At 39.7% G+C, this 24,819-nt stretch overlaps 1 protein-coding gene across 34 annotated transcripts in view; it reads left to right on the top strand.

The window, feature by feature from the left end:
• LIMCH1 (LIM and calponin homology domains 1) overlaps window positions 1–23,461 on the top strand; it is a 321,073-nt gene extending 297,612 nt beyond the window's left edge. For 12 of the 34 annotated variants that reach the window (XM_037002554.2, XM_073237693.1, XM_073237700.1 and 9 more), the window contains 10 exons: window positions 2,561–2,644; window positions 5,316–5,408; window positions 6,259–6,363; window positions 7,253–7,380; window positions 8,983–9,104; window positions 9,392–9,515; window positions 11,469–11,546; window positions 13,133–13,241; window positions 15,698–15,800; window positions 20,624–23,461. In XM_037002554.2, coding sequence (XP_036858449.2) covers window positions 2,561–2,644; window positions 5,316–5,408; window positions 6,259–6,363; window positions 7,253–7,380; window positions 8,983–9,104; window positions 9,392–9,515; window positions 11,469–11,546; window positions 13,133–13,241; window positions 15,698–15,800; window positions 20,624–20,649 — 972 coding nt within the window. In that variant the 3' untranslated portion in view covers window positions 20,650–23,461. The remainder of the gene's footprint in view (window positions 1–2,560; window positions 2,645–5,315; window positions 5,409–6,258; window positions 6,364–7,252; window positions 7,381–8,982; window positions 9,105–9,391; window positions 9,516–11,468; window positions 11,547–13,132; window positions 13,242–15,697; window positions 15,801–20,623) is intronic. The other 22 variants (XM_073237697.1, XM_037002562.2, XM_073237706.1 and 19 more) reach the window with 5 other exon arrangements.
• Window positions 23,462–24,819: the final 1,358 nt, after the last annotated feature.

Here is a 24,819-nt window from a genome sequence, read left to right as displayed (position 1 = left end):
GAACAACAGCACGCCATAGCTCTTGTAACCCCTGGACCTGGACTGAGGTGAAGAAAGGGCACCCCAAAGAGATACATTCTTAATTCTGGTTTATGAACGAGAATAAGAAAGAGACAAATTACTGACCTGCGTAAAAGTGAATTCTCTGAACTACTCAAATTTTTGACATCCTTTCAGTGATAAATAGTTCTTCCAAGAATAGAAAAGTGAAGGAAATTTGAAAATCAGACAAGCTTGAAGAGAAAGCAAGCATCTGAGTATGCTGACCTCTGTGGGCTCAGGGCACTTTTGGTCAGACGTGGAGCGGCCTGGAGCCAGAGGATCAGGGTGTCCTGTATGAAGGGGATGGAGTTGCACTGCCCGGCCAGAGGCGATTCTGTTCGTGTACTCAACAGACATTTACCGCAGGCCCAGAGGTGCAAGGTCTTGGCCTCCTCAGTGGGGTAAAGGGCCCTTCCTGCCTTAGGGGAACCACTGGGCCAGAGGAAGATACAGATCTGTAAACACATGAGTTGTAGAACAAAGTGGGTTAAAAGCTCTCCATTCTGACTTCTCTAGTACCTTTTATATCTTTTTAATGACCGTTACCATGCTGTCTTCTGGTGATCAGCCCCGGCTCCTACCCTCACCACATGCACCCAGTTGTAGGCTCCACAAGGCTGGAGCTCTTGGCCAGCTGGTGTCCCCTCCTGGCCCATGGTGTGTGCTCAGCAAAGAGCCACCAAAGAAAGGAGCATGGTCCCTTTTCCTTCCCTCTTGTTTATCGCATTGGCATCTTTCTCTTTCTCTTCCTCTGAAAATGCTCATTGTTTTTCTCTTGCTTTTTAGCAAATGTTCTGTAATTCCTCCTGTGCTCAACGCCCTGGCCCCAAATGCCTTCCTCCTGCTCACTACCTTGCAGACCCATTCCTGTGATTACCACCAGTGAAATCTGAAAATTACACGACTCCTAAATGCTGCTTTTGTTTTCCTACTACTGGCCTTTCCGCAGTTCTCTGTGGCTTTATTCACATAACCACACGCTTTCTTCTCAAAAGACCAAGGAAGGTCATGCCCCTGAGGGAGGTTCGGAACATTTAAACTACTTTCAGGCTTATAGGAAAAGGCCCAGCACAACCAACCTCCAACACCATCAGTTCCAAGAGAATTTCTACCTGGGGTCCACATTTGGATGACATCCTATGATTATCCATGAAAATTGGAGGAACTTTGGATTACATAAAATGAGATAATTTTTATCTGCACAACTTGTCAGAGCCTTTAGTATGCTAATGCACAGTGTGACTCCCGAGGGGGGCATGTAAGAAGGATATTTCCCTGCCTTATTTGCCCACTCTTCTTTTGTGGGCATCACCCCAACCATTTACAGGAGCCACAGCAAAAGTAACAGTTGAGACCCACATTTCATGTCTAAATACATTAAAGTTATACATATTTATAATAGTATAAATCAAGCAAGACCCATGACCTGGAGATGCTTCTCTGGGCCAGCCTCAGTGGTAGCATGGACCTGCTGGGGGGCAGGGCAGGGCAGAAGGTGAGCTGGCCCACATATCCTGGGCACTAACTAGACCCAGGTGAACCTTGATGAGACTGACCCCGTCGAGCTTCGCGGGCAGCCAGGGCAGGTAGATTCTGCCTGCTTCCCTCCCTGCCCCAAACCCTCCCCCTCCTCTCTAACGCTCCACCCTTTCTTAGCTTGTTCTGTTAAGATTCTCAGGCACTTCTAAGTACCTCCACAAACTACCCCATCAGAACAAAAAGAGGGGAGGAAGCAGTTTGCCATGGCCCCTCTGTGTGAAGGGGGAGGCCAGCTTTAAAGACAGTACCCCCTCCTTTGCTGGTTTCTCCGCAGCTGCCTGGGATTTCTCTTCACCACTGTGGTTCCTCTCAGTGTCAGACTCTGTGGCCTGGGGACCCACTCTGGTTCATGCATCGTTCTCCTATTATTCCTGTTCACTCACTGGGTTCCCAAACTCACAAAAACCTTTTTTCAAACACACAAAAAAATGAATCTTTGGGTTGAATGTTTGTTCTGTGGCCCCAGAACAGAGACTTCCTCTTGCCCGGATCTCAGGTGATACTGGTGGGCACTGAGTTAAAATTCCTATTGGAGAAAGCTGGTGCGGAAAAGCAATGGCCATGTGAAAGATTAGTTCTACAGTACAGCAAAGACCACTTCTTACCAAATGCAGTTCTGCTGAAATAGGCATTCCCACTTGCTTGGACGCAGAATCACTGCGTGGAATGAGGATCTCACACTCGGGAGCATGAATACATTTAAGAAATCACTTCTTAAAGAAATTAAGCAAAAGCCTTCCCATGCCAATGGCTGATTACTTCATGTTTTCCTTGGCCTCAGAAAGGTTCCCACAATCATACCAGCATCTTGGAAGTAAACCAAAAAGGGACTAAGATTAAAAAGTGGTTTCCGCCAACACAGGGGCCTTTCGATATGTGAAGGCTTCTGCGTGTCCATCTGTGTGTCCATCCTGTGTCCCTTACCCTGGCTCAGCCTTGAGGACATGGCTCAAATCTGATCATGGTTTTATTTTCTAAGCAGTTTAAATTCTGGGCATGGGACCCGGAAGAGGAGCGCAGGCGACAGGAAAAATGGCAACAGGAGCAGGAACGTTTGCTCCAGGTAGGACGGCCGTGTGCTGGCCTTGTTTTTCTCTTAGATGCTCCCTTCATTTCCATTGTATTAAATAGATTTTTAGTACAGGATATGTATGGAATTACATTTTTCTCAGAAGCTGATGAGTCAAAGTCAGTTCATTTGGGCCCATTGCAACAGAATGCCCTGCGTCTAATTCCTCCTACCAAAGGTTAACATTGATGAACATGAGGAAAAAGCACTTCACTTTTTAAAACAATTCAAGTATTGATCAAGGCCAGCCCACCCATTCATCATCTCCTTGGCTGCCAATCAAATTCCACTCCAGGTAGCAATGGGAATGAATTATCAAAAAGCTATTTTTTGACATGTGACATAAATTTTGGCCTGAGTCTTGTTCCATAAGAAGAAATATTTGCTCCCCTTTAAGTAAAGGCTCCCTCTTTAAGTAATTTTCAATTCTAGAAAAATCCTGGGAGTAAAATTATCATGCTCCTACTTGTTTCACGGCAGTTTTGTGGAGTAACAGGGCTTCAGTAAGTAACCTGGTACCTTAAACACCTATTCTGAGTACTTGGGATATGCCAAAAACTGGCATATTTGTTGATACTTGACATATTTTATCTAATTTAATCCTCATAAAACCCTTCAAAGTACGTCTTATTTGCCCCAGCTTGCAATTGAAGAAACTTAGGCTAAAGAAATTTAATTAATTGCCAAGGTCACACAGCCAACAAGTGTTGAGCTAGCTCCAAATCCAAGTCTAGATAACTTTTAAAACTCATGCTTTCCACAATACTCCCAACAGTACTGATTTTACCAAAAAATCATAAAGGAAAAGAATGTTCTAAGTCTCATTCACTGTGATGACTTTCTGCTGCTATCCAAAAAGCAATGCTTAATGTAAGTTTAGTTTATTTATTTCTTTTCTTACCTTTTTGTTCTAATACTTTTGAAGGATTAGATTCCAGGGGTGGGAAGCAGGGGTCAGTTTATATAGTTAGTCAGTTGTAGTGGGACTTTAGGTCTGCCACTTCAGGTTAACACTTTTCATAATTGCACAAGGATAAACCCTCAATACCAAAATGTTAGTAGAAAATGGCATCAACAAAGTCTCAGAGCTGTTGAGACTTTGAGGTCCACTGGAAGACCCCAGACTAGCCCCGGTTATCTGCTGTTCTCTTGGAAATCAGCTAAATGGCCAACAGCCAAAAGGCAAAAATTCCACAGAGTAAAGAAGACAAGCAAGTGGCTTTGTCAGTCACCCTCTGAGAGTGTCTGTGGTCACACTTGCATGCACGTGTTTTGTTCCTGTCCCACCAGATTGTTATCCAGTGTGGCACTGTGGGTTGTGGGCTTTGGGGAAAGGTGGGGGGTGGGGAGGAAGGGTGTGTGCATGTATGAGTCTGTGTGGTGCAGATGTACCATGTCTCCCACTCCCTCCGTCATCAGTTCATCCTCTTGGTGATGGAGCATGTGGTGTGAGCTCCTAGACCAGTAAACCTAAGAAGCTTTGCTTGTTTTTCAGCTTCTGTGAAGTTTTAGGGGCTGTTTCCTCTATTCTGAGAAGCCTCTGAAGTCCCTTTCTCAAATTTACAAATTGATAATAATTTTTTTTACCTGGAGTTAAAAGCCTGCCGTGGGTTGACCAACAGTGTTTTATCCAGAGCATTAATAAGAACATCAGGTACCAGACAATCCCAATAAAACCCTTTCCTCCTAAGATAATGACATAGCAGGGATAATCTGAGGGGAATCTCAGTGCCTTCCCAGGAAGATAGAAGCACGGACTTGTTTGAACCTCAGAGAGAGGGTTGATAATGATCAGCCTGAAATGTCTGCCCATGTGATGTGCTTCATGATTCCTTCATCATGTTTGGGATGCCACTCCCAAGGCAGCCAGGTGTGTCAGCTCTTGTGTTAAGCATTACCTTAATCTCCATTTATTAATTTCTTCTAGTCAGCTGTCAGGGACTCCAGTCACATTTTTAAAGCCATCCTTATTCAGAGTATTTTTTTCCCCCACAAGTGATGACTAGTGTTGTATTGTTTCTGAAAACAGCAGTGGCAGTTCTGATATCGAAGCCTTCTAATGGGCTGTTTAACAGCAACTCTTAATTCAGAAGTTCCTTAAAGCTAGGAAGATTGCATTTTGGTAAAATGGCTGCGAGCAAAGAGTAATTCAGCTACTCAGCTAATTATCATCTTATCCACTTTGGACCTTCTTGCACTGTCTATCTTGTAAACCTGCAAGGTTTTTAAAATCTTCATTAAACTCTGCCAGCAGCAAGGTATTTCTATTAGTGGAATGGCAAAACTCATCTCTGAAGGGCCCAGAAAAAGCAAACTATTGGTTTAGTCTACCTTCTAGGGGCAAAACCCAGGCTGAGGAGGATTTTAGAATCTTTCAATCTTTCCATCTTTTCTCTTTCCATAAGCAAATATCTACTCACATATCTGAAGAACCATTCTATAAGACACCAACAGCAGACAATATTATTCTCCACTGGATTTTTATGATTCTCATGCATTTGAGTACCACAAAATAGTATTCCCTTTTGTTGCATGGATTTGATTCGAATGATAGAACCAAAAGATAGTCTTGCACCATATTGTGCATGGTGGTGTAGAGGGGGGAAATGTCCCAGTGGTGTGTCCAGTGGTCAGCTCAGAATGACCTATGGAAATCCCGTAACAGGAGCGATACCAAAAGGAGCAGGACAAGCTGAAAGAAGAGTGGGAAAAGGCCCAAAAGGAGGTGGAAGAGGAAGAACGCAGATACTACGAGGAGGTAGGAAATCCCCGGGAAAGAATTTGACCTTGTAGTCATAATTCCTCAAAGTCCGCAACACATTTTGAGCCTGTGGTATACGTATGCATGTGGCTATGTCTGAACCCTATGAACCTCTTTAAAAGGTTCCTCTCCTATAAGCTCTAAAAGACTCCATTTCCCCCAAATTTAGTTTATGGTAGAGCTGTACTGAGTCATGGTCAAGGGACACAGTGTAATTGTATCCGTTCTGTAGCCAGAGAGTCAAATTTATGATTTACCTTAGAGAAATGACATGAAAGCATCAGTTTGTTTATTTGTGTGTTTGTTTGAGGCAAGCATGTTTGTAATAGTGAATTACTTTTCTGAGGATGACTTTAATATCGAGGCTAAATGAATCTTGATCACTGTATTCACTATATAGTACCAAACAGATTTGGAGAGAAGGAGAATTTAGTTGTTTGTTTCATTTCTTTAGAATAAACCAGATCACTTTAGAGAATTCAGAGCTATATTTTATGCATATTATCTAAAAATTTTTTATGATTAATATTTGGTGAATTTTATCTTCAATAACAATTTTTGTGCATTAATCCAATCCCTAATAGCATTTCCAGTTGGGCTTCTTGAATCACACTAACTAATTAATTTGCAAAGACTTTGTCTAAATAAAATGCTAATTTCTAAATCAATGCCCATAGAAAATTTTATCTGATTTACATAATTTAGAAAGTAAGACTTTTTTCATGCCCTTCTCATTTGCATATATCTGATTACTTTTTCTAAAATTCTTTAATGAAATTTTTCTCTTGACAAATAAATGATTTTTCATTTATTTTTCCCTTTTATTAATACCTGTCCTTCTCCTTAGGAGCGCAAAATAATTGAAGACACTGTGGTTCCATTTACTATTTCTTCAAGTTCTGCAGACCAGCTGTCTACATCCTCCTCTGTGACTGAAGGCAGTGGGACAGTGGTGAGACCATAGATACAAGCAATTAGTGAAATAAACCTAAATAGAAGTACAAACTAGAAGGCCAAGTTTTCTACCTGTTTAAATCCAGAGCTGGCTATTTCCCGAGAGTCATGTCAGCTACTACATGGCCATTGTACTCCGTGGTGCTGTCACTGCCAAGGCCACAGCCTAGACTCATTTTCTGAGAAGCAGTGTCATCATTACTGAGGCCAGAAGTGCCCCCACAGGCTGGCACCCAAAGCCCTTCTGCCCTGGCTAGCAAGATCCTAACCGGTGAAGCCATGTACCTCAATGTCCTTTTTACCACCCATTATTCATTCATTCAAAAGACATGCGTTCCTCTCTTCCATACCATATATTCCTTTACACTGGGTGCTGACAGCAGGATGCCAGCAGTAGTGCTCTTCCCCAGCCGCCACGAAAGTTGCTTCTGACTCACTCTGAAAATTCCACATGAAATTTACATGTGTCTTCAAGGGCCAGAGAGAGCCCAGAAAGGCAGGTCTGCCTCCATAGCCCCCAAATAACGTCATGGAGGTAGTGGACGGAAATCATACCAAGACCTGGATAGTATATAATCTACTTTAAAAACAACCCATGGGCACTACAAGGCCATTTGTCCTGAAATGAGCAGTCTAGCGACCTTGTTTTATTTTGAAAGATGGGTTTTCTAAGCAGTTCCCTTTTATGATAACTTTTGAGAAAGATCCAGTTTACATAGTTGTTTTAAATCTTTGGAAATAAGCTACTATTCAGTTTGGACAACTGTTCTTTAAATTGTAGGCAATGTGACTGAAAAAAATGCTTCAAACATCCCGTGGCCAGATGTGAGTGTTGTCCGGTATGTTTAAAAATTATATTCAAGATCATGCTTATTTTTCCCCATTAGAATAAGATGGACCTGGAAAACTGTCAAGAGGAAGAACAAGAGACAAGACAGAAGAAACCATTCCAGGGGAACAACAATGACTTATTATTAAAGACTAGGGAAAGTGAGCCCCTGGAGGAGAAGGGCAGGTATGACCCTACCAGGCTGTCGTCTAAATGTGCAAGCTGGGCCTTCCCATTCACTCCCAGGAAGGCTATGCATTGCTAATGGAAATCATATTCAGCTTTGAAATTATCAGTCCAGTAATACAAATATATTGCTTAAATATATTCTAATAGCTCTGAAGTCAGCGTCATTATGCTATTGAAAATAAATAGCCATATTTTCAAGTAGGCAGAGTCTTTTTTAAATAAAGGGAAAAACAGTATAGATCATCAAAGGAACATGTTGTCATTTCAAAGCCCAAATTTAAATATCACTCACCTGGAATCTTTAGTGTGTCTGGAGGGTTGAAACGAGGCCCTGAGGTCCCACCCACTGTAGTCCTGGGGACTTGAACTTTGCCATTAATATCCTCGGAGCTGCTTTGAGAAGCCACATTTACTCTGGGTGATAAGATAAAGAGTAAGCAACAAATCTATTGGTTGGGTTAATCACCCCACCCATGAGTTCCGCGTGTTCCATGGGAGGTCAGAATGGGGCACCCAGAAGCCCCTGCAGCACTCAGAGCCAGCTCAGGCTGGAGCCGTGACCATGGTTATGACCGTGGGCTGTGGTGGGCTTCTTGATGCCACCCCACCCCTAACCTAGAAAGGACCTGCAGAAACCCTGGAGGCTGGCACTGCTCTGCCACCAGCGAGTTCTTTGTGAGACAAACGTTTGTCTCTGCACTCTGAGATACTGGATAGGTAGATACTGACAAGTGTACATGCCTGTGTATGCATGGACACACATACATGTGCACACACACACACACACACACACACACACACACACACACAGCATCCTCAGAGGAACCTAAAGAAACAAAAGGCTAAGTACCATTATCAAAGACTAGCCAATTTGAATGTTTGACTGGGAGCTAAGCTCTTCTGGTGGGATTTTCTCTGAGAATCTCTGCTCAGCAGCTAGAAGACTACGTAGACTGTAGGATATAGGAGCTTGGGGCCCTTGTCTGAGTCTGCAGAACCCTTGGAATAGCACATCTGTTTTCAGTTCACTTTGTTTAAAGAGACTTCCCAGTTTAGTGAAATGAAAGCCACTAGTCAGGAATATTTGAATAACTCTGATAAGCATTTTACACGAGTTTTTGCTTGTTCTCCAGACAGCTCTGTTAGCACTAGAAACTTAAAAAATTTCTTGTCTCTCTTTTGCGCACACAAGCTACTGAACGGCCAATGAATTGCCATGGTCTGCTGAGGTCCCATGTGGCCCAAATGATTTCTACAATAAGTCTTCTCTTGTGGAAATCAAAAAGATTCCAATTAGCTCTGGCATCCCTTGAAATTATTAGATTTGAAGAGCTTTTGGGACAGGGAGGTAGGGAGGATATCAGAAATGATGGTTTCTCAAGCTTGTTAAGTTGATGGATAATGAAAATGTGTAGCATTTTACAGTATGTTAAATCCACTTCAAATCTAGTTTAAGATAAATAAATAAATAAACATTTAGTTAGTCCCATGTCATTTTTCATATTGTAATTGGTACTTCCATCCCCTAAGGGATAGGATCAATCAGTTTAGTTCAGTTGCTTTTATCTCTATTCTGAAATATATTTCTTATTTTAACAGCCTAGCTCAAGGGGCCTTGGCTCATTCAAAGAACCCCCTATCGAAAGGAATCCATCAGGACTGTCAGCTGGATGCAGGAGCTGGGGCCCCACACTGTGGGATGAACCCACAGCTAGCTCAGGGTAAGGATGGAGAACACCGACCCTGATGGTTCAGTTGTCATAAGACCCCCGCATTGTCTGGACAGATATGACCTCTGCTGGCTGCAAGCTCTCCTCCAGCTTACAAACAGCACAGTGAATAAAGTGGGCTTATGCTGCCTAGTAACTTATGCTACTCCCAGCACCCTAGGCCCAGTTTTTATGAAATCGCTGAGACCTCAGAGGCATTGGCACTTTAAAGAAATGGCTTACTAAGTACCCAGGTGATGTTACTGAGCGCTAAGTTTACATTCTTTCCTTGGCCTCAGATCCACCCCGGTATCAGCTGATATCAAACCCACCAATGCACATTTTAGAAGATGTGAAGCCAAAAAACCTCTTGTTGGATAAAAGCATTAACCATCAGATTGAGTCTCCGAGTGAAAGGCGGAAGTGAGTAACAACTAAGATATGAAATTCCTTTTCAAAAATAAATATATTGACTAAGGAAAAATGAAAAGTGTGAGATGCAAGAAGTCAGCAACACTTTTGTGCTGCTCTCCATTGAATCTCACTGACAAAGCAAATATTCATGGAAGTTGGGGATGATCTTCCTAAGCAAATAAAATATTTGTTATCAATTTATCAATTTGTAAAAACAAAGTAATGTTTTTAACCTACCACCCTAAACACTGGAAAGAATTTGAAGTCCTGTTGTTTTAGCAATTTATTTGAATTAAATTGTCTCAGAGTCTATGGACAAATGCTCTTTCAGAGAAAAAATGTTTTAGTCTCATTTGCTTTCTTTCCCATTAAGTAACTACCTGATGCTACATTCTAATTTTGTAAGAATTTGTGTTTTTTTACAGTAATGATAGTCCCTATCATTTTTGAAGCATTTAAAAATAACAGGCACTGTGTCAAAGGGTTTACATATCTCTCCTCTTCATACATTAACTCACTGAACTCAATGAATTTTATTGGTTTATTGTACCCATTTTACAGATGAGAAAATTGAAGCTCAGGGAAATGAAGTAACTTACCCAAAGTACTTGACTGGTTAAGTAATAGAGGAATTGAAAATGAACCCACAGTTCCATAGTAAGATCATATTTGAGCCAAAGGTTCCTTGTAATTAGTTTTAAAAATACAACATTCACCATACCTTAACCAATGATTCTACCTGGAAACAGACCACCTGGATTGACTGTGTTATTTGCCTGCACAGGACTTTGGCAAGTTACTTAATCTTTCTCTGCCTCAGTTTCCTCATGTATAAAATAGGAATAATGGTAGTATGTTCCTCGTAGGGTTTTGTGCGTGGCCAATAAGAAGCACCAAAGCATAGGTGATGGTGGTGATAATGGTGATGGTGACGACTTATCTTACAAGTCCATCTTTTCACCTTATTTTTCTTGTTATATTGGTTCTCAATATGCTGTTTGAATCATTTCCCCCTTTTCTCTTATGTCTATCCAATTTCATTTCTACATGTCTAGATGACACAGTATCAATAGAAGGGAAAGTCACATAGAAGTAATCACTATTGTCATTGATTATGGCACTGATTTTCAACCTTGTTTTAAGGCAATGATACTTCTTTACGGTATTTCATGAAAATTTGGTAGTTTGGAGAAGGTAAGCTGCACCTGAGGAGGGAAGCAGGATGGGCAGGGGGCTCCGGCATTATTCTGAAAACAGTTAGAAGACAGATGGCTCATGCTCTGTTCCCTTCTGTGTCGGCATTTCTCTTTGCCACATTTTTAAATGTGTTCTAGCTCTTTCTTTACAAATTATCTTCAAAGCAAGAGCCCAAAACTGACAGCTTAATCCTAGGCAGGACTCCTGTGCAACCAAGAGCACCTGGAACACCACTGTGGTAGCTTCTGCGGGAGGCATTCTGCTTTGTAGACGCCCATGCCATAGCAGTTACTAGATGTTTTAACCGTCACTCCTGACCACATCACCCACAATGAATTTACTGATAGCAGTGGATGCCAACTCACTGACAAATACCTCCCTTAAGCTCTGCCCTCTACTTCTGGGCTCTCTTTAAGAGCTTTTCCTTATATCCCTACTATCTTTCCCTTCCCTCTGGTCCATCATTTTTATATGTAACTCAGCCTGTAATTTCAACTAGCAAAGAACTTGGCAAAAATAAAGATTAGAAAAATATTCTGTCTTTTCTGTTCATCAAGGCCAGACTGGTTTTGATATTACCCAAGCATTGCATGTCCAGTTTTTGCTAGTGTTTACTATTTTTCGTCCTTTATAAACATTACCCATAGGATCTGCATGGTCTTTTATTTGGCTGTCAAAGAAGTACTTTTTTTCTTATCTAAAATGTCCTTCTGGTAGGATTAGGCTTTTCTTGTCATAATTTTTGGCTCATTTACCATGTTACAGGAAAAGCCCTCAAGAGAACTTCCAGGCTGGGCGCTTGTCCCCCTGTTGTCCTACCCCTCCTGGCCAGTCACCAAACAGGTACAAGAGGGCAGCCCACCTTCCCAAGGCCGCCTTGTCTGGGCTAGCACCTGCTGAGCATGGTTTTAACTGGGTTAGTGCCTGCCAGATGACTGTGAGGGACTCATCCAGCCACGTCTCTTCCTACACACACACAAAGCAGGAAGAAAGCACACATTCCCTATCCGCCTGCAATTTTTATCAGCCCATGATAGAAAAAGCCAAGTGTATGATGTTGGCACAGCTGTGCCATTGTGCTTTAATTACATTGTGTGGAACCTGCAATCTAATAAGAAAATCCACCAAACATTTGCTGGGCTCCTAAGTCGGCGCCTTTCCCTCCAAGATGGCTTGGCCCTTCCAGGCAGGATCCGCTGGTGGCTCTGACTGTGAACCAGGGGGGCCGAGAAACGAAACTTCATCCTTCTCTTTCATGGACTCAAGCCCTTTAGTGATTGCTTCTGGACGTTAATTGGTGCCCACGATATTCTTAAAAGCTGCCTGAGTTCCCTTTCACTGGAGAGACTAATTACTAAGTACTCAGAGGTTTTCTTTGATTTGAAAATTTCACTTAACTACAGGATAAGAGGGAAATCCTAATAAATAGAGTTTGCTTGGGGCAACTCTTCCTCTTTTCTCATCTTCCTTCCTGTTTCTTCTGTCCCTCGGTACTCTGGCTTCCAAATGATACTGCATATTTTTTAATTTCTTGTGTAACTCCAGGAGCTTTCTGGACAACAGGCTTCGTTGTAATATGATCTTGTTCCTGTTGCAGGAAAGCTGCCTTAGAGGACAGCTGTCTAGTGCTGTCATCTGGGGTCAGGCTGCTGAGCTCAGCCCTAATCCATTGGTGGGCACTGTTGTAGGGGCTGTAAGGGTACAGAGATGGGGCAGGCCAGCCCATGCCCTCAAGGGGCTTGTACCTCAGAGAGAGTGGCAAGTGCCCAGATTATGGAGCCACTGGGCATTTGCACTGAAGTGGCAGTAGAGCTAATATAGTCCAGGCCTCTCGTTTTTAAGGTGAGAAGGAAACCCGTAGTAAGTTCTTTACAACAAATCGCAGAACTTGGAGACAGAGCAGCCAGGAGATCCTATAGTTGCCGAGTGCCTATCACGGTTGCCTCTCTATTTTTAAACAGCAAAAAAGTTTTCTTGTTGACTAAAAAGAAATGCCCTAGTGTACCAATGATTCCATTATAGAAAATTTTAAGGCCACAGTGAAACCTTAGCGAAGCTAAACTTGATTATCTTCTAGGAGTTAAGAAAACATATGATAACTACATTAAATCATTTCAAGACTTTTAAACACTGTGGTTGAATAGACTATAACACAAACTTTTTATAATAAATAACTAAAACACACACATACACCAAACTCCATACTACGGTGGAGGCCTATTGTATTTAGTCTAGCAGTTGTTTTGTAACTTTTATCTAATGCTTAATTCCTGCTCATTATCAGTCCAGTAACTATCATTTCATTCATGGTATAAACATTGTAAAAATCCATATTTTCACTTTTATTTTTGCATGAGGCTATATGTTTGTGTGATTGATCAACTGATCTACATGGAACATTTTATTATTACATGTATTTTGAAACCTAGGTCTATTAGTGGGAAGAAGCTCTGCTCTTCCTGTGGGGTTCCTTTGGGTAAAGGAGCTGCAATGATCATCGAGACCCTCAATCTCTATTTTCACATCCAGTGCTTTAGGGTATGTATCACTCATCACTCTTCTAAGGGCAATTTTGGGATGTTTTTTAGCATCATTCTGTACTGAGAAATACCTCCTGGAAATCCTGACAGCCTTCGCTTGTGAGGCCTCGCCTCTCTGGGTTGTATAGAAGTGTGCAAGGACTATAATTAGTACTCACAATATAGGTAGGTTCTGGGGAAGGCAGTACCGCATGGAGAAGACAAGTAGTGACTGTATAGCATCTTACTACATTGATGGACAGTGACTGCCATGGGGTGTGTGGGGGGGACTTGATAATATGGGTGAATGTTGAAACCACAACATTGCTCATGTGAAACCTTCATAAGATTGTATGTCGATGATACCTTAATTTTTAAGAAAAGAAGAAGTGTGCATGGAGTCCATCCTTCAGGATGAAAGTCTCCTGTAATACATCCTCTGGGATGTTAGGTCAGAAGAAGCAGAACAGATTTCTGTGCTGTGTCTTTTCTTTACAAAATACTTTTCGTTACTAAAAAACATACACTCTAGCAGGAAGCTGAAAATGCACCCAGAGAGGACTCCTGGATTTTTTAAGGCCATACAGATTTATTTGGAATATAACATTTTTGCTGCTTTTTAAACTCTTGTGACTTAACATCAGAGGTTTTTAGTCTTTGACCTATGGAAGTTTTTTCTGCCAATTAAATGGTTATAGGTAGTAGCAAAATTGTAGGTCTCCTAATGACTATGTCTGTAATCACAGGTGGAATCTCACTCCCCCTGAGAAGGTGCCCTGCTCACCAGACTGTTACTTGCCTTTGTTACATGCGTCCTTATAGAACCTCTCATGGTCCTATTGTTTCTCACTATTGAATTGCTTAATTATCATCTCCTCCAATAAGCTATTTATTCCATCAGGGCGGAGACATGTCTGTCTGGCTCACCACTATTTCCTCTGTACCTAACAGAGATGGTGTCAATAGTCGTTCTTAGATGGATGAATTAATGAATAAACTGAAAATGAGGAGGTCTAGCTTCTAGTCCCAGATCTCCTGCTAATAAATAAGTGAGCCAACCACTTAGACCTAATTTATTACAAAATTTACAAGTTGGACTATAGCAGCATTTCCTTTTTTTTCACTCATGGACGTGTTTCAAATTAATATGCAATTTTTCAAGCCAAAGCCTCTACCTCCTAGTAAGAGTCCTTCCTTTCCCTTCATAACTCTAACATGCTTTCTTTTCCCTTCTTGAATTTTGTTCTGTTTCTTGCTGGTAGCTATAAAGTAAACTTGCATTAAACTTGTATGGGTTTAAAATAACTCCCACTTTACCTATAAGCTAAGAGAAAGTGAGTCAAGTTGTCCCCACATTTTTAATTTAATAATATCAGTAGTCTCTGGAAAGCAAAACTTATCGTGGGAAAAAACACAATGTGGATACATAATTAGACTCAGTTTATTAATATTCTCATTGTAAAACTAACTTAGATCATGTATATCCTAAATTGTCTAGGAGTGTTTCGAGGATCTAGGAATTTTTTTAAGGTTCAAATAAATTTTTTAAATTTCATGGTAATACCCAGATAGTATGTTCTAACACCAGTTTGTTCTCAGAAACTTTACCAGAAATAATCAAAGTGGCATAGAGTTCTTACAGATTATGGAGGATTAGGAGGCTTGCCTTCTTAGCTGTCAAGGCATTTATTCTCTCTAATCTTTCACTCCCTGGAGCTGACCTGGCACTTTAAGGTGCACCAATCACCTCTTAGATTTATCCCCTACCCTCTTGAAGTAGATACAGGTTATAACACAATTCGGTTGAAGCCTTCCTCTGCCCCAGGTGACTTCAGAGAATGAGTCTGGTACTGGCCCTCTACCCCTGAGCTGGACCCTGGTCTGTCCACAGAGGCTGGCATCTGGACCAGCCTTCTCTGGTACAATGAGTACATATATCCCACAGCCTCCTGCACTCAGGCTGACTTGGCTTAAAGGAGTTCCACTCCCAGTAGATTTGGTACTCTGGGTATCACTGCCTTTAACACGGAAGTATAGTGTAGAATATTTAATTTCTAGTAATTCTGGTCTGGAATACATTTCAACAATGCTGGAAGGCATTTAAAGATTATTCACAGAAAAGTTTCAATTGATAATCCATTGGCCATGTGTTCATTCAAAACCACTAGGATAATCTGTTGAAAATGCTTCTTCCATCTCAATTGAAAAATGGTGTGCTATAGAGGTTAGCAGCAGTGGCTTGGGGATCCACCTAACACCATTTACCGGCATTACAACCTTGAACAAGTCAGCTAATCTCTCTAAAATGCTGAAAGTATATTGTTGCTCTAAGTCTTCTTGGTATAGCAACTGACACACAGTAGATGCTCAACAGATGTGGAGGTTGTACAGGAGATTATTGTGCTATACATGTGAACAGTAACTAAGCAAAAATTAGTGATGCACCTTATGACCTCTGTTCTTTCTACCCTATAGTGTGGAATTTGTAAAGGACAGCTTGGAGATGCAGTAAGTGGAACGGATGTTAGGATTCGGAATGGTCTTCTAAACTGTAATGACTGCTACATGCGATCTAGAAGTAAGTACTCAGGGGACATACGTCCAGATGAGTGAATGCAATCCTATGTCTTTCACAAGACCCAACTGAGGAATTCAGCTATTTCTCCTCATCACTTGACACTCTTACTCTGAGTGCAAGATTTATTAGCATCTAGATAAAAGAAACAATAATGAAACAACGCCTTATTTACTTCTTGTTTTTTTACTGGAAGTTACTGCTACAGGGTGGCCAAATTCTTTTTATTCACAAGTGCATTAATACGCTAGCAGGTAAAAACTACCGAACAAGTTTGAGACAATGACTGAGCTCACCAGAGAGATTTTGGTGAGAGAGAAGGAAGGTACAAGGTCTGTGGAACGCTATTCCTTTTTTGAGGCATATCTTTAGTAAACCAGCACTTTGGGGCATGGTGTAAGTGTGGAGAATGGCTCTCCGCTGTTCATCAAAGCAAGCACCAACCTCTCAGTATCTACAGGCCTACATGCAAGACTTCCAGAACATAATACAGTTTTGTGCCCAAATAAATTGAAATTTCCTTGAGAGACATAATGATAGGTTCGACTTCTCTGTGAATCCCCGCTCCGCTCCAAAATACTGTAGTACTGAATCAGAGCTTCACAAATGCATGTTGCCTTGAACCGCCCTGAAGCAGCCCGCCCTCCTCTTCTGTCTGGGTTTCCTTCCGTAGAAGGGTCGTGTCAGTTTGGTGGCACCAGAGGGTGCTGTTGCCCAGCTGCTGTAAGAAAATCAGAAACTAGCCAGCCAGTGCCTACAGCCTCTGAATCCTTCCTCACTCTTCATCCTAAGAATGGTCCTTCTGGTGGATAACCTAAATAGCAGGAGGCTCTTCTATGCAAATTCATTAGTCAGGAGCAATTTCTTTAAAAAAAAAAATGGAATGAAGAGATGGTGTTACGAAATTCAAGAATGTTTCTCAAAGTGAAGTAACATTTTTACAGCCTTTTTTACGTAGGTCTCTAAATCTGCAAGACTGAAGACTTTAAGAGTAAAAATTTAAGTTTTTTTTACACCTGTGAATTTAGTAAATCCAGAATATACACCTATTTGAATCAAATGATGGGAAATAAGAACTTAATTAAACCCAGGAGGTTTTGATCTAGGATACACATTTGACTTGGGGTCAAAACACTTCCAACTTAGAGTGCTGTTATCCAAATGGACTGTTTATACCATGTATTTATATATGTCTGCACCTATTAATATCGATATTATATATAATGTTGATATCAGTTTTATGCTCTGTGTTATACATATAAAAATGGTAGAGTGTACCATGTATTTACCATAAGTATATATACATGCATACACAAATACATATATACATGTATAATATATAATAATTGTATATATATTTTAAACTGTATTTTTGTTTTGTTTTTATGCATTAGAGAGGAAAACTAAGCCCTTTTTCTCCCAGGTTTCAAAGTGATTTTTCCTATCTATAAATTACACTTTTTCTCAGCCTCAGGGAAGCCGCTGAACGTGAACCACAGAACCAGAAGAGGGCGCGGTTAGGTTAAAGGCCTCGAACCAGATTTGAAAAGTGCTATAAATCTGAATTCCTTTCATAATTTAAAGTAATTGAAGGATGCCAGCATAAAACAAACCTGAATCCACCTCTGGGTGACAATGACCTGTTGTCATCCAGATTTTTATTTTAATTGAGATGGTGGATGATTCATTTCTTTTCAAAATTAGCTTTTCTGATGAAGGCCAGCAATTATTCTCTTGTGTATACAAATATAAAAGGCATTAACTGCTTTTAATTCCGACTCTAGAGATGAGAACTGTGGAGTTCCTATAAGTCTCATAAGATGGAAAATAAGATGGTAACTTAGAGGTGAATGAAATATATGATTTTTTCTTTATATTTTAATGCAATATTATACTAGAGTTGTTTTTAGAATACTAAGATACTAAGGAAGCAAAAAGTCTCATCAACTGACTAGATAACCTGTATAGAAATTCAAAACAATAAATTTAATAAAAGTTATAAATGGTATAAGGTCAGAAAAATCAGATTGTTTAGAAAGATACCAAATTAAAAGTGAAAATCTTCAAAGTTAACCACTATAATCACTTTCTAATAATTTCTTGGGGAGGGGGCATGATGTTTGTGTGTGTAGACATCACACACAGACGTCTGTATATGTGATGCATCTACCTGCATGTGTGTCTGCTTTTATTTCACAAAGGTAATCACATAGTCACATTGTGTACTCAGTTTTTGTTGCTGTTGTTTTTACCTTAATGATACAGCTTGGCAGTTTTCCATATAATGAGTTCTTTCTCCTCATTCTTTTCAATGGCTTTTTAATAGCTGTATACAATCCCACAGTACGGACTTGCCATGATTTAAAACTAATTCTGTATGAATGGGTACTTCAGTTGTCTCCAGTTTTTAATATTACTTTTTAAATGTTCCAGTGAACGTCCTTGTACATATGTCTTGAGGAACACTTGAAAGCATTTCCATAAGATAGATTCCAGGCAGTGGGACTGCTGAGTTAAAAGGCACGTACTTTGTAAATTTTGAGACAACTTGCCTAATTACCTTCTAGAAAAGTGTGTTTCTCCCTGCAAAGTGTATAAGACAGCTTCTTGCTCTCCCCATGCCTAAATCAGCTCTGGATATCATCAGACTTTTAAAATTTCCACTCTGCTAGTTGGAAGGAAAAAATTCATTGCTTTGATCTGTATGTCTTTAATTATGTGAGGTTAAACATCTTTTCATATGTTTATTCACCATTTATGTTTCTTTTTCTATTAAAAAATTATATTTATTTCTCTACTCTTTTCCCATTGCCCTGTGGGTACGTGATTTGTGTGAATTCCTTGTAAATTAAAGAAATTCTCCCTTTATTTTATGTTGCCACTTAGGCAGTTATCATTGGTCTTTCCACTTTGTGATTTTTTTTCGCAGAAAAGATTTTCATTTCAGATAGATAAACATGTCTTTTCTTTTTTCTTTTTGATTCTAGGTTTTATGTCCTACTTAAACTCTCACTACTCTAAGGGTACAAATAAATTTAGCTGAGATTTCTCTTAGAATTGTTCCTTGTTTTTTTTTTCACATGTAAATATGTGATCATCAAGAATGTATTGGGGATAAGAAAAGAGATAGATATCCAGCTTTTTTGTTTGCAATTAACTAATTAGTTAATTCCTTTTTTTCTCACTAATTTGAAATGCCACATTTCTCATAAACTAAGTTCCCATATATATTTGGGTCTTTTTCTGGGTATTTAATTGTGTTTTGTTAACCTACCTATTCTCTAGTATTGAGCAGTTTTAATTATTATGGCTTCATAATATGTTTTAATATTGAGTCATAGTGACCACCTTTTCTCTGATTATTTTTTCCAAATTTTCCTAACTCTTCTCTCCTCTTTATTTTCCCAGATAAATGTAAGTATCATTTTAGGCTAAACTTTAAGTCAGCAGATGACAGAGAGAATGATGACCCCATTCTGAGAATTTTGATCATTTCTTTCATGGAATCAGAAGAAAAATTATATACCTTAGGAAGGAGTAGGTAGAGGGGGTAATAATTGGCTAGAGAAGTATAAAAACACTTGAATTACTTGAATATACCCCAAATGGAATAAAAGAGTCAGAACAAAAAGAAATGGCTAAAAATCTCTTTCTTTTTTTTTTAAATTTAATTTTGATGTGAGTTGGGAAGAGGGGAGATGGATAAATGTGAGGGGTGGTTTCAATCATAGGCACCCTAAGGGAAACAAAATCATTTCATTGTATGAAATAATAAAACCTGACTATCTAATCCTATTTTCTTTGAGTAACTAGTCACATTTAAATGAAAATAGCATAACAGCATATTAAAATGCAACTCCTAAAAGCAATGTAAACAGCTTTTAGGTCCATATGTCAATGGGAGTGGAAGTGCAAAACCAACTACCTGGCACAAATCACACCGATGCATGTTTAGCTGGTGCCATTATGCTAGAGTGTTGGATAACTGTCTTGTTTCCGTTCGACCATTGTGAAATGCATTTAAAACGAAGTGCCTGGGGTCTTTTCCAATGTTGCATTCGCCTCTTTACAATTCCAGTGCCTAAAATGAAGAAAAAACTTTGTAAAGGTTTCAGCAGGATACATGGAACCCAGACCATCCTGCCTAGATGGGGTTGCCATATAGAATACAGGATGACCTGTTAAATTTTTTTTGGCTTCAAGTTTGAATTTCAGATAAACAATGAGTTTTAGTGTGTGTGTGTCCCAAACATTGCATGCTCAGGATTTAGCACCGTATATCCCAAATATCATGAGATATGCTTACATTTTAAATTTGTATTTGCTATTTATCTGAAATTCAGATTGTATTGGGTGTTCTGTATTTTTCTTTGCTAAATGGAGTCATCTATTTCCAGATCATAGGGCAAATTTCCCATGTTGCAATGTATTTATTTATTCTTAGAGAAATCAAAAACCTTAAGAAACTGAGAGAAGAGGGATTATTGTTCTGCTTATTTGCCCCAGAAGACATGGTAGAAAATTTGATGGAGATCGTTCGGTTTAGGATGAAATCCAGAGGATTTCCACCACACTTCAGAGAGCATGTGAATGCCCTGGGCTCCTTAAGGTCTGGGGTGGGGCTTAAGCCTACATTTCTAACAAGCTCCAAGTGACTCCAGTCCCGCTTATCCTTAAACCCCACTTTGAGTAACAGGGTGGGGCAAGTGTCCTCTATCTAGAGAGAAGGCACTTGGGCAGAGGTCACTGTTAATTTCAGAAATGTTTAAATATCTGAAGGAAGATGTGTTTAACTGCTTAAAATATTGCTGTTTTCTTTGTCACAGGTGCTGGCCAACCCACAACATTGTGACATGGTTTTCAAGCTTCCAGATTCTTCACTATCTCTTTATTGAGGGTGTCTTCAGGCAATCATTTAACAAAATCCCAAGTTCGGGGGCTTCTCAGCATTCATCTAATTTCTGAAAGGCTGTTCTGAAAAATGGTATCTGGTTTTTGTAGCACGGTGTTTGTGTTTTTCTTGATTTGTTTTTTTTGTTTTGTTTTGCATTTGCACAGTATATACAAAAGAATATCGAACTCTAATGATCCCAGTATTTCTAAAAAGGTCTTAGTATGGTCAGACAGGCTCACTGTTTAAAATGTGTTATTCTTTTCCTTGGGAATTAATGAGATAAATGACACAATAAACCTGTTTTGTTTTAGTATTTCTAGGAATTAAACACTTTATGTTTACAGAATTGAGCTGCAGAAAGTGCAAGACATGCCAATTGAAGACACGTGGTCTTTTAAGACAGGAGCATACAATTAATGCATTTCAGAAACTAAAAATCACATCAAATAGCTCCAAGCTAAAACTTGTTTTTAATGCAAAAACGCTAGTCTGATAATATACTGTAATCCTGAAACATTTGTATTGCTTACATTTTGAGGTAGAAGTCATACCAATAAATTATTGCACCGTTAGTATTAGATTTTGTGTATTTTGGACATTATGTCATTAATATAGGCTGGTCCATCAAAGAGAACCCTGCAATGTAAGCTAGACTTACACTCTGGGACAGTGCCCAAGGGTAGGAAGAAGCCAGAGGGAAGTTTTTCAGTCATCATTTCCAGAGTTATTACCAAAATCTGAGGAAGTTAATCTTCAAAAGAGTGGTGGCTCAATGCTAGCCACGCCAGCTGCGGTTCTTGCTTCTCCTCAGCCCTAGATTCAGTGAGACTCAGTATGAGGCCTATGGTAGCCCATTGAGATCAGTCCACCGTAAGGCATGACCACTGCTCACCCTGGCCTGCAAGTTCTCTTGGAGGGCCCGAAGCACAGGTGTTTACAGAAAACCATTAAATCCATCTTAATAAGACCCCAGTGACATATGATGTGATAAGCCACTGGTGTGTGATCAGCGAGGATCCACAGCTCACATTGCGCCCTGCCCACCCTAGTAGGTATCTGCTCTCCTTTATTCTCCTACATCACCAACACTCTTTGCCATCAGGAATTCTGGAACTTGCTCAAGGAGAAGTTTAGAGAGGAATTCTTGTGGAGAGCTGGTTTGGTTTTGGCCCTGAGGAATGAGTTTCAGCTGTCCAGAAAGGACTCAAGTTACTAAGAAGCATCACATTCTACATCTCCAGGCTGTTTTCTTTAAGACTGGGGAAAGGGAAACTATTTATTCTGCCTTAAAATGATGGCAAATAACTGAAGATGACATTTTGTGAATGTAGACTATGGATGTACTCCTAATAGGTTAATGTAGTCATAAAAGGAGATCAAGTAGATGTTTTCCTGTTATGTAAGCAATAATTTTTTTTCTGTGTCTTATTGAGTATGGCTAGCAATTATTTATTTACACGCTAGACAGTTCTCTGCATGCGGGTTCTGTGTAAGTGCAGAAATTTCCTCAGCCACTGGAGGTATTTTGACCATTTTGTCATTTGGATGAGCTGTTGTTAGATTGAAATCTACACATCATTTCATTAAAAATTGTGCCTTAGAAAATGCGAAGCTGTTGCACATAGTCAGTGACGAATTATAGATTCAGTACATTGAGGAGAGGTGAAGTCACTTCCATGTTCCCCAGACTTCTCATGGAGGTGTTTGCTGTTTTACAGAAAAAAAAATTAAAAAAAAGAAAAACTAGAAAAAATTAAAAAGTTTTGAAAATGTATTTTGATTAACCCCCTGCATGTTTTATTAAATATTTTGATAATGTGGATGTTTACACTTTGCATGATATTAACAGAGTACCACAAATAATGCACAAAACCTGTACAATATCATCATTCACAACCAACTTTTATAGAATACTTTTTACATGTGGAACTCCATCCATTATGTAAGGATTATATGAATATTGCACATTCTCTTCTGGTTTCACAAACCCATTTATACATATTTCTTAGTGAGACTCATTGTACATGTATTGAAGCCTGAATCGAGTCAAGAAAAATAAAGCCCCATTCTCCAACTGCGAAATGAGCTTTCCCATAATAAACAATAGGCACCAGCACAGAATAATCGCCAACATTTTCTAAATTCTAATTGCCAACTGTTTCTATTTATATTTGATTTATATTTCATTTGGAGTCTGTTACATGGCAGCTCAGGCAGACTAGATCTTGTTTTTCCCAAGGCAGCATAATGAGTATGATCTACTTCTTTTCAAATAATCTTTGAGAACCCAGGGGGAAAAAATGCTCTGCTCTGTTGAGCTACAATGTAAATGTGTTTGTTTAAAAAAGAGATGAGGCAAGTGAGTGATTTATTGTTCCTGAGGAAGTATATCTGATTTTTTTCCCTCATACTCCAAAAGCTATTCCCCTCTCTTTCTTACAAAAATAAAAAAATGGGTAACTTTATTTTTCACTAGCAAACCTTCACAACATTTCCTCATTCTTCCCATGTACTATTAATGCAAAGCGTGTGATAGTTATCTATACACAGTGTAAGACCTAACGAATTGAAATGGCCCACCTCCTATGTGAGTCTGTCCAAAAGATGTTACTGCTCTGGGTGGGCCAATGTTCTCTGTCGGTTACACTAACCTTCATTTAAAATATTTATTCTAAAATGCCTCTGAAAAATCATTAAAAAAATAAAAATTGTCTAAAATGCAACAGCTTTTATAGTAAATGTACATTTATAAATAAAATACTCAAATCAACTTTGTACTCCATTGAGTTGGGGGCATGGGAGGGTTGGCCTTCTTAGGAAAGAGAGAATCAAGCTGGCGCTCTCGTAACCTTTGGTCCAGGTTCCACAGTCAGGTGATGGCAATGATGTGTATTTGCCTAAGCATATTGATGCATTTTTGAGGCCAGCTCTTTAAGGCAAATCAATCTGATCATTTGGTTGTGGAAGTCACTAAGGAATTGCCTTCCACTGAAGGATTCAAACTTCTTGAGATGAGACACACAATAACCAGAAGAGACCACACAAATGCCAGTGGGAATTGTCTGAAACAACCAAATGATGGTCAATTTCCAGCACTGCCGAGAGAAAACCAAATCACACCCTTTTAAGACACTGTACTATGCCACTGTGCCCAGTGTTCTCTCTCACTCTATACACACAGTCATTTCGCTGAGGGCCCCATTTTCTCTGTTTGTGAACCGGGGACTATGTGGTGACATGGTGGCATCCAGCCGATATTGTTAACTTTCCAAAATACACATGCATCTTTGCTGGTGCTCTGTCCCAAGTTTGTAGGTGTTGGTAATGCAAGCAAATTCCTTGAAAGTTTCCATCACTTTAAGATGCAATATCTGATTGCCACCACAAGTTGTATTCCACTTGTTTTGGTAGTTTGGTAGGTGGTTAGCAGTTGCTGCTGTTTGCATAGAAAGCTAGATTCTTTGCCTTTCAGAAGAGTTTTAGTAGCTATCAGGGTAGTTTACTATATCCATTGTTACTTCAAGGAAAGCCCATTCAACCATAATGCATTTCAAAACAAAGGTAGTTATTTTAACATGTGATCTATAAAGAATGTCCTTATTTAAAGAAAAACATCTTACCTCAGATGTATTGAAATAGCTTTCTTTCCACAGACTTTTTGAAGAACTAAGAATTCCTTTTTAGGGTCCTAATCTAGACCACAAAAGATCTGTCCCCATCCGTGGGTATAATCTAAATCAAGGGTTCCAAGCTCAAATGACTGGAGTGACCAGTTAGGAGTTATAAATGAGGACCAGAAGAGGATAAAGAGAGTGGTGTAGACTATGGCAAACTGAGAAAAGCAGGTCTGTCAAAAGAAGGAGGCAGTTATCTAGCTCCAAGCAATCGTTTTCATATGAAATCTCCAGCTTTTTAAATTCTGACAACAATTCAAGGCCTTTTCTGACACACTGCCAACCACAATTATGTCTCCACAAAATATATCTGCAAGTCAAACTTCACTCTCAGGTCACCAGTTCGTAACCTATAGCTAAATCTTCCCTTTGCTTTCTATCACCTACTTCTAACTTGCTTTGCTATTAGTTGCTGCACTGGAAAAATATGTCAAGAAATAGCCATGCAAAATGT

Source organism: Manis javanica, chromosome 5 (genome assembly GCF_040802235.1).
Source record: "Manis javanica isolate MJ-LG chromosome 5, MJ_LKY, whole genome shotgun sequence".
Taxonomy (NCBI): Eukaryota; Metazoa; Chordata; class Mammalia; order Pholidota; family Manidae; genus Manis; species Manis javanica.
This window is presented reverse-complemented; position numbering and strand designations above follow the sequence as displayed.